This window comes from Cyanistes caeruleus, chromosome 7 (genome assembly GCF_971803275.1).
Source record: "Cyanistes caeruleus chromosome 7, bCyaCae1.hap1.1, whole genome shotgun sequence".
NCBI lineage: Eukaryota > Metazoa > Chordata > Aves > Passeriformes > Paridae > Cyanistes > Cyanistes caeruleus.
In genome coordinates, this window is record NC_141707.1 from 2732555 (window position 1) to 2744380 (window position 11826).

Here is an 11826-nt window from a genome sequence, read left to right on the forward strand (position 1 = left end):
GATTACTCTTTATCCTCCCTATTTCCAGTGGTGCTGGATGAGTGGAACGGAGGTGTGTGTGTGTGTGTTTGGTGGTGCTGGATGAGTGGAATGGAGGTGTGTGTGTGTTTGGTGGTGCTGGATGAGTGGAACAAACGGAGGTGTGTGTGTGTTTGGTGGTGCTGGATGAGTGGAACAAACGGAGGTGTGTGTGTGTGTGTGTTTGGAAGGCACAGATGGGACACACGTGACGCTCTTTGCTTGTGGTAAACACACGGGTTTATAGGAGGTGGTGTTTGGTGGAAAACTTGCTGATCCCCGAATTCCTGTAGTCCTTGGTTACCCCTGAAGGAATGCTGTGAGTTTCATGGTGCTGCCCTTGATTCAGACTGTGTTTCCCCCATCCTTTGCTGGATGAGGACCCCGCTCAGTCCCGCTCTTGTCTTCTCCCCCACAGTTGACGTGAGCACAGCCCTGCCCTTGCAAGTGGCGCCGAGCTCGGTGCCCATGGACCTGCGGCTGGACCACCAGTTCTCCATGCCGGTGACAGAGCCCACGCTGCGGGAGCAGCAGCTGCAGCAGGAGCTGCTGGCCCTCAAGCAGAAGCAGCAGATCCAGAGGCAGATCCTGATTGCAGAGTTCCAGCGGCAGCACGAGCAGCTTTCCCGGCAGCACGAGGCGCAGCTGCACGAACACATCAAGGTAAGGGCGGCCGGGAAAGAGGGGGTTGTGGAATTGTTGAGGTTGGAAAAGCCTCCCAGGATCATCCATTCCAGCCATCAACCCGGCAGCACCACCACGGTCTCCGAGCACTGCATCCCACACACCCTCCAAACGGTTCCAGGGGTGGTGGCTCCACCGCTGCCCAGGGGAACCTGTTCCAATGCCTGGCCACCTTTCCAGGAAAGATATTTTCCCTCTTCTCGAATCTAAACCTTCCCTGGCATGGCCCAAAGCTGTTTTCTCTTGTCCTATCCCTTGTTGTCCACTCTCCTGTCAGGGACTTGTGCAGAGCCAGAAGGGCCCCTCTGAGCCTTCTTTTCTCCAGGCTGAGCCCCTTTCCCAGCTCCCTCAGCTGCTCCTGATGCTCCAATCCCTTCCCCAGCTCTGTTCCCCTCCCTGGACATAAAAAATGCCTCAGTGGAATTGACCCCAGCGGGAGGTTACCTGTTACTGTGGTCACACATTTTGGGAGTAGGGGCATGGGAACTTCTCATTGGACATTGGCCATCAGCACGAGCTGCAGACCGAGCATGTGGACCATGGTGGGACTGTGGGAATAGGGAATGCAGTGCCTGCAGGTGGTTCTGGACACGTTCAGATTTTGCAGAGTTAGGCACCACTCGGGTGCTGTGCCCTGTGTGGGACAGGGAGGAAACACCAGGCAGGGTCAGTGGGCAGTCCAGTCTGGAGGATGGCTGTTGCAGAGTGAAAACATGAGACATTATATAAATATTTCCCAGTGCTGGACTATTGCTATGGCAACGTAAGCTTTCCGAATTGCTAATGGGCTCCTTTTTTCAAAGGGGGATTAGTGCTGCACATGGTAAATAGCCTTAATGTAATATTAAAAAGCAGCCTCGATTCAACCTTATATAACTTTCATTTCAATACAAAATGCATGTCAGAGTGGGCAAGATGGGATTAAAAGTTAATGGGGTGTTATTTACAGACTTCTTAGTACAGAGAGGAGCTGGGCTTTGTGAGAAGTGTCCCTGTTTGAGGCTGGATTAACAGCAAACACCCCTGTGCCTTGGTGAGTCCTGTGTGCTGTCTCCAGGGCAGAGGTGAGGAGGTGCCTGGGTGTGAATATATTTATCCATGGATGCACAGTGTGTGCATCTCTGGGTGTGTGTATGGAATGTTTACGTATCCCCACGTTTCTGTGGTTGCACATTTGCACGCTGGCTGGCACAAGCACTCAGGGTGGGGGAGGGGGAAGAAAGGATCAGGAACTCCTGTGACAAATATTTCCATTATTCCCTTGTAATTGCCCGTGCTTATTTGTCTATGAAAAATCAGGCAGTCAGATCCCATTTAATGGCCAAGCTCGAAGCACTGGAGAAGGAACATATTTGCTCCCATTTATGTCAAAGCTCTGACTGACTCTGCTCAAAATCTCTGTAAGGAAGAAGCTGAGCTCTAATTTTGGGACACACAGTGCATCAAGCCCATTAGGTAGTGAAGTTCTTCATCTGGCGTGTAAGCTTGGCTAAATGAGAGCCTTAAAATAGGGATGATATAATCCTGTACCTAAGGGTGGCCTGCAAGGTGATCTCTGGGTAGTGTGTCAGTAGGACCAGAAGTGCATTAAAAATCAAACAGCACCTTATTGAAATAAGCCCTGTGATGCCTCACAAAGAAAATAACCCCCAAAGCCTACCCCAGTGTGTGACTGTGATGCATTTTCTCTGGGAAAACATCCTGCTTGTCTCTGTGTGCAGGAGTCAGCCCACATTTAAGCGACTCTTAGAACTGGCAAGTGTGTTAAGTTCAGTGGCTCTGAGTGCAGGCAAGTGATTATTTTGCCCTGAGAATTAAAATACATAACTTTAAATTTGGACTTGGAGCTGCCCAGCTCATGAAGAAAGCAGGGTGGGGATGTTAAAAGCAAATAAAACCCATTTATCTTCTGCAAGTAAAGCACTGAGGGTATGCAGTTTGGTATAGAAACAGTCCTGAGTGAAGACACAGAGCTCTTTTTGGAGAAACTGAGTTTTTATTTTTGTTTTTTAATCCCATGTGCACACAGGCATGAGCAGCCCATGGCAGGGGTGGGGAATGGGATGAGCTTTAACATCCCTCCCAACCCAGACCATTCTGTGAGTCTGTGATAATGTTAAACCCGTGATTGCTTTGGAAACTGTTTCTGTGAAGGGGGAAGAATTTCTGCATTTTACTCTGTTCTGTGTGTGTGCTACTGTCTAGAATTGATTACTTTGGCTTTTTCCTCTACAGCCTGGCTCACACCATTTTAATCAACTGCAAAGAATTTATTTCATAGAATCCCAAAATGGTTTGGGTTGGGAGGGACCCTAAGGCTCATCTAATTCCACCCCCTGCCATGGGCAGGGACACCTTGCCCTGTCCTAGGCTGCTCCCAGCCCTGTCCAGCCTGGCCTTGGACAATTCCAGGGATCCAGGGGCAGCCACAGCTGCTCTGGGCACCCTGTGCCAGGGCCTCCCCACCCTCACAGGGAACAATTCCTTCCCAATCTCCCATCCAGCCCTGCCCTCTGGCACTGGGAGCCATTCCCTGTGTCCTGTTCCTCCATCCTTTGTCCCCAGTCCCTCTCCAGCTCTCCTGGAGCCCCTTCAGGCCCTGGAAGGGGGGCTCTGAGCTCTCCCTGGAGCCTTCTCTTCTCCAGGTGAGCACCCCCAGCTCTCCCAGCTGGTGAAGCTTTCAGTCATCTCATTTGTTTCCAGTGCTGACTCCTTTGCTGGTACAGGAGAAGTCATGGTTTGGGGTTGTTTTATTTCTTTTATTGCCATGGTATTGGTGGGAACAGAGGAGCTGGTCTGACTGGACAGGAACTAAGGGTGAACACCCCTCCATCCCAGCCCCCAAACAAAGCAGGAGTGTGAGGAACATTTAAGTGAGTGAAATTTGGCCTGGAAAATGCTGGCATGATTGTCTGTTTTTCTGTCCCAGTAGATAACTTTTTCCTATTGAGAGCTGAAGTTTTGGCTTTTTCCAGAGCTTGGAATCACTTCCATCAGCTCAGTTTTAATCATCTGACCTAGTGCAGGAGGAGAAGGCAATGACTGCCTGAACATGTGATCCTTTCCCTGGTGTGTCCCAGTCCTTGCTTTTATAGACATTGTGTTTTGGCCTTCACATAGAAGTGCCAGATTCCCCAAGATGGTGCAATTTGGAGAGAGCCAGGAAATGAGTGAAGTGATATTTTGTGGAAGGGCTCTATAATGGACACAGAGCTCGGCACAGGGGAGGGGTGGGAGGGTAAGGAGAAAACACAGGCATGGAGAGAGAGATAGGAGAAGAGGGGATGGCTTTGAACTGACTGAGAATAAGTTTAGACTGGATATTAGGAAGAAATTAGTGATGAGGTACAGGGCTTGGAGTGAACTGCTCTAGTGGGAGATGTCCCTGCCCACAGGAGGGGCTTGGAATGGGATGAGCTTTAAGGTCCCTCCCAACCCAAAGCATGCCGTGGCCATTTTGGGAGAGCCCTGATACATTTGGGGAAAATAAGCCGTGCCTTTTGAAGGCTTCACACCATATGGAGCAGGGCAGGCTGTTTCTTTCACAGCTCCAGAGCAGCCCTGCAGATTGCCCAGCCCTCACTCCGGAAAGGAGTCTGGAGGCACCAGCGGCTGCTCCTCTCTCCTGTAGCCACTTGCCTTCAGCCAGGCGGATTTTCTTCTGTGCATCGCCAGATGTGGGACAATATTTATGGCCTTCAAATCTGCCTTCCTGAACAAAACCAAGAATGGAATAAGGGGCCTGGTTCTCGGGTGAGATGGTGGAAAGCCTTTCCGCAGGTCCCGCTGTGAGCTTTGCCTGACCTTTGGTTGTGAAGGAACCGGCAGGGAATTTTTTCCTTTGTGAGTCACTCATTCCCAGCCAAGATCAGCTGGAAGTTACCAAAAGCTTTTCCGTTTGCCCTTCTGGTCAAGGGCTGGATGGAAGAGGGGCAGGATGGGCGCTTCGGCAGGGCCAGAGGCACCTCGGGCGCTCTGAGCTCAGCAGGGAGGGAAGGACGTTGTGGGGAATGCGGTTCATCTCCTCTGTCCGAGCTCAGAGAAGGGCTCTTCCCAGCTCCGGCTGTTTTATAGCCACAGCTGGAAACTTCTTGGGGATGCTGACGCATGTCAGTGGCAGGGTAACAGCACAAGGAAGCAGCTGAGCCTCCCCAGCTCCTCATGGGCCTGAAATCTTCACCTGCAGGTTTGCAATTCCCATTCCCAGTTTTCCCACCATCTGAAAAAGGACTGTGTGCGTCCATAGCACAGGGAGTGCTGGGCTGCGTGTCCAGAATAGACAGGATGGGCAGAGAAGCAGCAGCAGCAGGGAAAGGAGCTTTGTGAGGATGTTTGCTGTGCAGTGATCATGAAATTGTTCTTTCCCCTGACAGAATGGATTCCTACATTGAGTGAGGGATAGTAACACATTCAAGGGATCAGCCTCTTATTCAGAGACATGAGGTGAAACTCCCAGGCCATTCCTTTGGTCTCAGAGCGTGAAAATCTTTCGGGGAATCTTCCAGATTTTGCTGTGCTGTAAAGAAATGTAATTCTTTCCCAAAGATGTCTGGACTTGATAGTTGTCATGCTGATGCTGAGGGGAAAAACTGCTCCTTGTTTTCATGTGAAGCCACCTGTCCATGGAATGGCAGGTTTGCCTGCAAGATACCCCTGGAGCTGCTCAAGGCCAGGCTGGATGGGGCTGTGGTGGAAGGTGTCCCGGCCCATGGCAGGGGCTGGAACAGCATCATCTTTAAGATCCCTCCCAACCCAACCCAACCCAGCCCAACCCAACCCAACCCAACCCAACCATGTTTCCGTGGTAGCTCACTGGGCCCAAATCACATCATCCTTTAGTGAGGCTGCTCTCGACATAGCCCCGACAGTGCCCAGAGCTTCTCTTTGGTGGCCTCTCCGTGTTGATTCCTGCTCAGTAGCGAAAGCTGCACATGTTCCAGTTCTGCTGCTGGGGTTGGTGTCATCTGCTGATAACCTGTGGCACCTTCCCGTGTCCCTAGGGATGCTGCTGGCAGCACTGTGGCTCCTGCTGAGCACCCGCTTCCCTTGGGCTCTGGAAGGGCCAACTTCCATCCCACCCCCTGATATCCCAGCTCCCGTTCCTGGGTCTGTCTGCTCCGTGCTCTCTTCCTGCAGCAGCCAGCGTGGAGGGGCTCCCTCTCCTCGTTTTTGTGCCGCTCTTCTGCAGCGCTCCCGTTCCTCACAACCCTTTCAAGAGGAAGTTGAAAAGCCCGGAGATACCAGGTGTCCGCCTCTGTCTGGATTCCGGGATGACAGGATTATTCATCTTAGGAAGCTGCAGCTGGGTACAGTCAGTGGTAAAAGACCAGACTGAACATTTTGTGCCTCGTTACTACTCGAACGCCTTGGAACTCGCGCTATTTCCAGACGACTTCCTGTTCTTTCTCAGTGACCTTGCCTCGCTTTTCTGGCACACCAAGCCCACTCCAAAACTTACACCTTAGATCCTGCAAAACTCAACTTCTGATGGAAGTAGCTCTGGGGAAAACTTTTGGAAGATCAGAGTGTTTGCTCCCTTTGAAGGGGGTGGGCGGTGACTTTTCCTCAGCCTCCAAGTCAGGATCTTTTGTGAGAGTGGTGAGGACAAACCTGCACACAGAGAGGTGGGTACTGCCAACAAATCCATGGAGCAGCTTGGACACCTTTTACCCCATCTCTTGGTTGAAGGAATCCTGCATCAGGCTGGGATAATTCAGGCATCTTCCTGCCATCCAAGCACTGCTGGTGGTGTCAGGAGTGAAGCTGGAATGCTCATCCAGGGAAATTTGGCTGCTCTGGGCCTTACAGAGCTGGAATACAGTAGAAGAAATGTTTCCTTTTTGTTTCTTCTGAGATGGGCCACGGTTGGTTGGCTAGAAGGAGCACAATGGGAACTCCAGATTTTTCTAGAGTAAAATACATGTGGGGCACCATGATTATTTTTTGGTCAGTTTGGAATTTCAAAGTAAAGGCAGCAGAAGGGATGTTTTGGCAGCTCCCACACGCAAATGTTCAACTCCAATTTTATCTTATTTTTGAACTTGGAAAATAACTGTAAGTAGTCAAAGAGAACACAGAGAATCTGGGCAGGAATAAAAAAATACCCCAATGGATGTTGTTGTTATGGCAGGAATATTGATCTGTTAATTTACACCACTGCTGATCCGTTCACATTCAGAAACGTGGAATTCCTGTAATACCCTAAACACCCCAGAACAGTTCACAGAGGATGCTCCTCCAAGGACCGAGGTCTCATCTCTTATTTAGCATCTAGGGCTCCTCATTTACAGGAATTTATGTGGTTCTTTGGTTTACAGGGATTGGTTTAAATCAAATTTTCTGATTTAGTTATCGCCATCTGTGCTGGGATGGTCACTCCCTGCTCCTGATTCCCTCCCCTTCAACAATAACCACGTAAAGCCCTGCAGAGGCAGACTCAAAGGAGTTTTCCTCAGCTTTAAAGAGGAAAATTGGAAGAGCTGAATGTGCTGGATACTACAAACAGAACTTGCTGCTTTCTGGAAAGGCTGTTGGATATTCTGCTTCTGGAGGAAGGGAAAAGTTAGACTGGAGTGGGAGTCAGAGAGCAAAAGGCTCATACAAAAGTTCTGAACCTTTCTCAGTGCTGAACCTTGCAGGTATTCAGGGCCCAGAGATCTTCCAGCCTTTTAGGAGAGGTAATGGCATGGGAAGGAGACTTAGGTACAAAATTCCATATCCATGTGTAAAGCTGCCAATGTAAAAACATGGGATCTTATCAGCTGGAGCTGATGGGAAGGGAACTTCAGCATCATTCCTGGTCCTGGAAATGGTTTAACCTCCTAAACCTGAGCACCAGACATCCTCAGAAGGATGTGTCTGACCAAGATCAGTCTCCTGCCCAGGGAGCTGCTGGCTGGGAGAGGCTGGGAGGGATCATTTCCCTGTGGAAAATTCCCTGCCCATGGGAATTTCTGGCACGGGACTAGCCGGCTGTCAGCTGCCCGATGGCGGGAAGGGGCCACGTGGGATGTGTGTCGCAGAAAAGAGATGAGAGGTGCTCATTCTCCCAGATCTTTGTGTCTTGGCTGCTGCTGGAAGCCACAATGTTCCCTGCTCCCTGTCTCCCAGCACAGCTGATTTATTCTGCCCTGTGCTCCAGGAGGTATCCCAAACACGCCGCCACAGAGCCAAGAGAGTGGATCCTGAAACTGGAGCCACAGCCTGAGACTTCAGTAAACAGGATGGGGGGAACATGAAGCACAGAGTCCAGCCAGTGCTGGGATTGCTGTGAAACAACCCAACAGAGCAGTGCTCCCAGAAACCCATCTCCCAGAAATCCATCTTCATCTCCCAGAAATCCATCTCCCAGAAATCCCAGTGCCTGTGCTTTGCTCCCACCCGTGGCCAAGGGTTTTACGGGGAGGTGATTTGATATCTATGTTCTTGGCGAGTTTTTCTTCATTCTCAGCTATGACCTGACTTTATTTTTACAGAGCCTGAGCCCAAAGATCATTTTGAATACCTGATTTAAACCCCCAAAACTGTAGAATTTGGCTGGGACAGGTGGCAGAAGAACCTTTCCCTGATATCCCCCTGTGCTGGAGTTGATCTCAGGTGTGGATTGAGATGCAAGCTGGGAGCTGGACACAGCTACTTCGGGTGCCAGGGAATATTTATCAGCCAGAAGTGTTCCAACTGCTGTTCACCCAGGCCTGTGCTTATCTCCACAATTATTTTGCTCTCCCTTCCACTAATTGCAGCTATTCAAAATATCTCCTATAAACACCTAGGAGCCAGTCTGAGCTGGGAGGGGCAGGAAGGATCTCTGTGCTTGGCTTCTTGTTTGGCAGCTGTGGAAGCTTGTTTAGTTGTGGAAGTCTGAATGCAACTGGTCTCCATGAAATCCATCCTGGTTGTCTCTGGGAAATGGGATCTTGGTGTCAGCACTCCACTCTTCCTGGGAGGGCACTGCAGAGATGAACGAGAACCATTTTAACTGCATTTCCCTTAAAAAGAGGTTTCTCTGTGACAATTTCCCTACTGATAAGGTGTCAGTCCCCCTCCCAGGCAGACAAGCTGGAGCACTGAAGACAATTGAGGAATGTGGTGGCAAAATCCTCTGGATCATTGAGTCCTCATGGTAGGCTGACGGTTGATAAATACCTGGAAATGCTCTGCATTCTCCCTGTTACCTTTATTAATATTAATTTATGCTAAAGGAGCACCAGCAACACTAAATGCAGGTACAGTTGAACATTTGTGCAGTTTTCAGAAATAGTGGGAGCAGTGACATTAAACATATGCAGGAATCCCCATAGTTATGAATATTTACAAATATTGATTTTGGCAAGAGCACCTAATTCAGATGTTCTGAGCTCCCTAATGCAGTGTGTGTGTGTCTGTCACACGGTGCTCCTCAGACTCGGGGCTGAGTTAGTCTCAGATCCAGGGATTTCCCTCACTGAATCACTTTGTAATGAAATTTCAGTGTTTGGGAGATACAGTTGGGGAATAAGCCCCCTTCCCCAGCTGTGTGTGATGAACACACAGGGTCTGAGTGGGCAGTGCCTGTTCAAATTTGCCTCGATTGCTTTAAATGAACCAGAAACGGATGTTTTTCCTGACACCCAACAATCCCAGCCTGTGCATCCCTGGGAGTGGTGTCCAAATGCTCCTGGAGCTCTGGCAGCTTTGGGGCCGTGCCCATTCCCTGGGGAGCCTGGGCAGTGCCAGCACCCTCTGGGGGAAGAACCTTTCCCTGTTCTCCAGCCTGAATTTCTGTTTCCCCATAACATTCCTGGTAAGTGCGGAGAAATAGCCCTGAGAAGACACCCGGATGGGTTTTCTTTTTTTTTGTTTTCCCAGGCTACAGCAGACACCAACAGTGATTTCTTTTTGTTTTTCATGGGTACAATCGGAGACGTGGCTTCATTATTTTATTTTTTAAATTTGTTGGGTTTTTTTTCAACTTTGAAACCATTTGAAAAACTATATTAAGAATAGGCTTTGTGGAAACTGGGGTCAAAATGAGCAGAGACAATACATCCCTAATGAAACTTCCCTAAACCATCCAGCGACAAATTGGGCTTTTCATTCCCGTTTCACTCCAGATGTCAGTGAAAGCACAGCTCCTTCTAAAGCAGCCTAATGTATGTAAACCATCGCAGGAAGCAGAGCCTGCAGAGCCTAGGAGACTGCAGATGGAGAGAAAAGGCTCCTGATTCCATAAAAATAACAAAACCTGTTTTACCATATTGTGCATTAAATATTGTTCATTTGCATACTTTCCATGGCGAGGTTCTCAAAGCCCACCATGTGGTGGACTTGTTGGAAGTTGGGAAAGAGACTCCTTCCCCAAATGGAGACGTGTCAGTAGAAGCTGCTGCTTAATTAGAAAACAAAAATAGCTAGTTTCCTCTATTTTTTTCCTCCTTTTCTAGTTGTTTTTTTTTTTGGTTTTTTTTCAGTGTGGATTTTTGGTTATTTGCATATAATTCAATAGAATTAGGAGGGGAAGCATAGGTGCATTCACTGCAGAATAACTGTATTTCTGGTGTTTCACAACAGCCTGCCTGCTTGGAACAGGCAGCAGCAGGGATTCCTCCATGGAGAGTTTCCAGCAGATAGCCAGGCAGATTGTAAATACCTCTTAGATTGTTTTTTTGCATCTTTATATAGAATGGTGGGATTTTATTCATATTTATTGTGCATCTGTGGCTGAAGCATTGGGCGGTGCAAGCGTGTAATGCCACAAATTAATCAGAGGAGCATAGAATATCCAGAGCTGGAAGGGGCTCACAAGGATCATCAAGTCCAACTCCTGGCCCTGCACAGGACACCCCAAGAATCTCAACCAAAGGGATTAAAAAGAAAATATGCTCAAGGAGAAGGAAAAACTTTGGGGCGGGAGCTGGCAGGGTTTGGAGAAGGGTGGATTGAGATGTTGGAGAGAACAGGTTCCCTGTTAACAGCCATGGCTTGGACCCTGCCTGTAGCAGGGGCTTGGAACGGGGTGATCTTTGGGGTCCCTTCCAACCCAAACCACGGCACAATTCCGTGCTCTGCCTCGGGGATGCTGCGGGAGCCGTGGGTGGTATCCGAGCACAGGCCCCCATTAAGCGCAGCCCCAGAGAGCTTGGCGCTTTGAGGCTGGAGGCTGCCAGCTCCCGATCAATCCCTCGGTTTATAAGCTGCCAACGTAAAGAGTGCGGGGTGGGCGCTGTGCTCCAGAGGCTCCAGAGGCTCCAGAGGCTCCGGAGGTCTCCGGAGGGCCCTGGCATTCCAGGGGTTTGCGGGAGGCCCAGGAGCGGCCTATGCGCTCGGCCTGGCCCGCGCCGTGCTGGCAGGGTGCAAATCAAACTGGGGGGTGGGAAACCATCCTTCCAGCTCTGCTTTCCCAAGAAAAATCCCTTTTTAGCCACATGGAGATCCCTTTGCTCCTCTGCAGGCGGCTGGGATGTGTTGTTTGTCACCTGCTTTTCTGCAACCTCACAGGATACGGGGTTTTTCCTCACGCGTCAGGTTGACACCCTTGGTCCCATGGGAATCCCCTCTGCTCCCAAACAGAGGGCTCCATCCCATGGGAATCCCCTCTGCTCCCAAACAGGGGGCTCCATCCTATGGGAATCCCTCTGCTCCCAAAAAGGGGGCTCCATCCTATGGGAATCCCCTCTGCTCCCAGACAGGGTGCTCTGGGCTGGGAGAATCCCTCTGCTCCCAGACAAGGGGTTCCATCCCATGGGAATCCCCTCTGCTCCCAGACAAGGGGCTCTGGGCTGGGGGATGCACCCCAAATTTTCCAGGAGGTTGATGGGGACACTGACACCTCCCAGCTGCTGGGATTTGGGGAGCCCAGGAGGAACTTGTACTGGGGCAAGGAGGCTTTTGTGCTTCCAATCTTGACTGTCCCATCTGATGGAAGGTTTGCAAACAATTACCTGGATTAGACATTGTGCCTCCTGATTGTTCCCATGATTATGGGTGAGTTGAGAGGGCTGGGGAAAATCCTTCCTGAAGAAAATGTTGGGGGAATTATTTTTTTTTATCTGTTGCCACAATTCTTTTTACAGTGAATCACAGAATCTCGGCATGGTTTGAGTTAGATGGGACCTTAAATTCTATCTCGTTCCACTTCCACTATCC

General features: G+C 49.9%; 1 protein-coding gene across 47 annotated transcripts in view; it reads left to right on the forward strand.

Annotated features, from left to right (window-relative positions):
* Nucleotides 1-11826, forward strand: part of HDAC4 (histone deacetylase 4) — a 172142-nt gene that overhangs the window by 93888 nt on the left and 66428 nt on the right. For all 47 annotated transcript variants that reach the window (XM_086898701.1, XM_086898718.1, XM_086898713.1 and 44 more), the window contains one exon: nt 437-681. In XM_086898701.1, coding sequence (XP_086754827.1) covers nt 437-681 — 245 coding nt within the window. The remainder of the gene's footprint in view (nt 1-436; nt 682-11826) is intronic.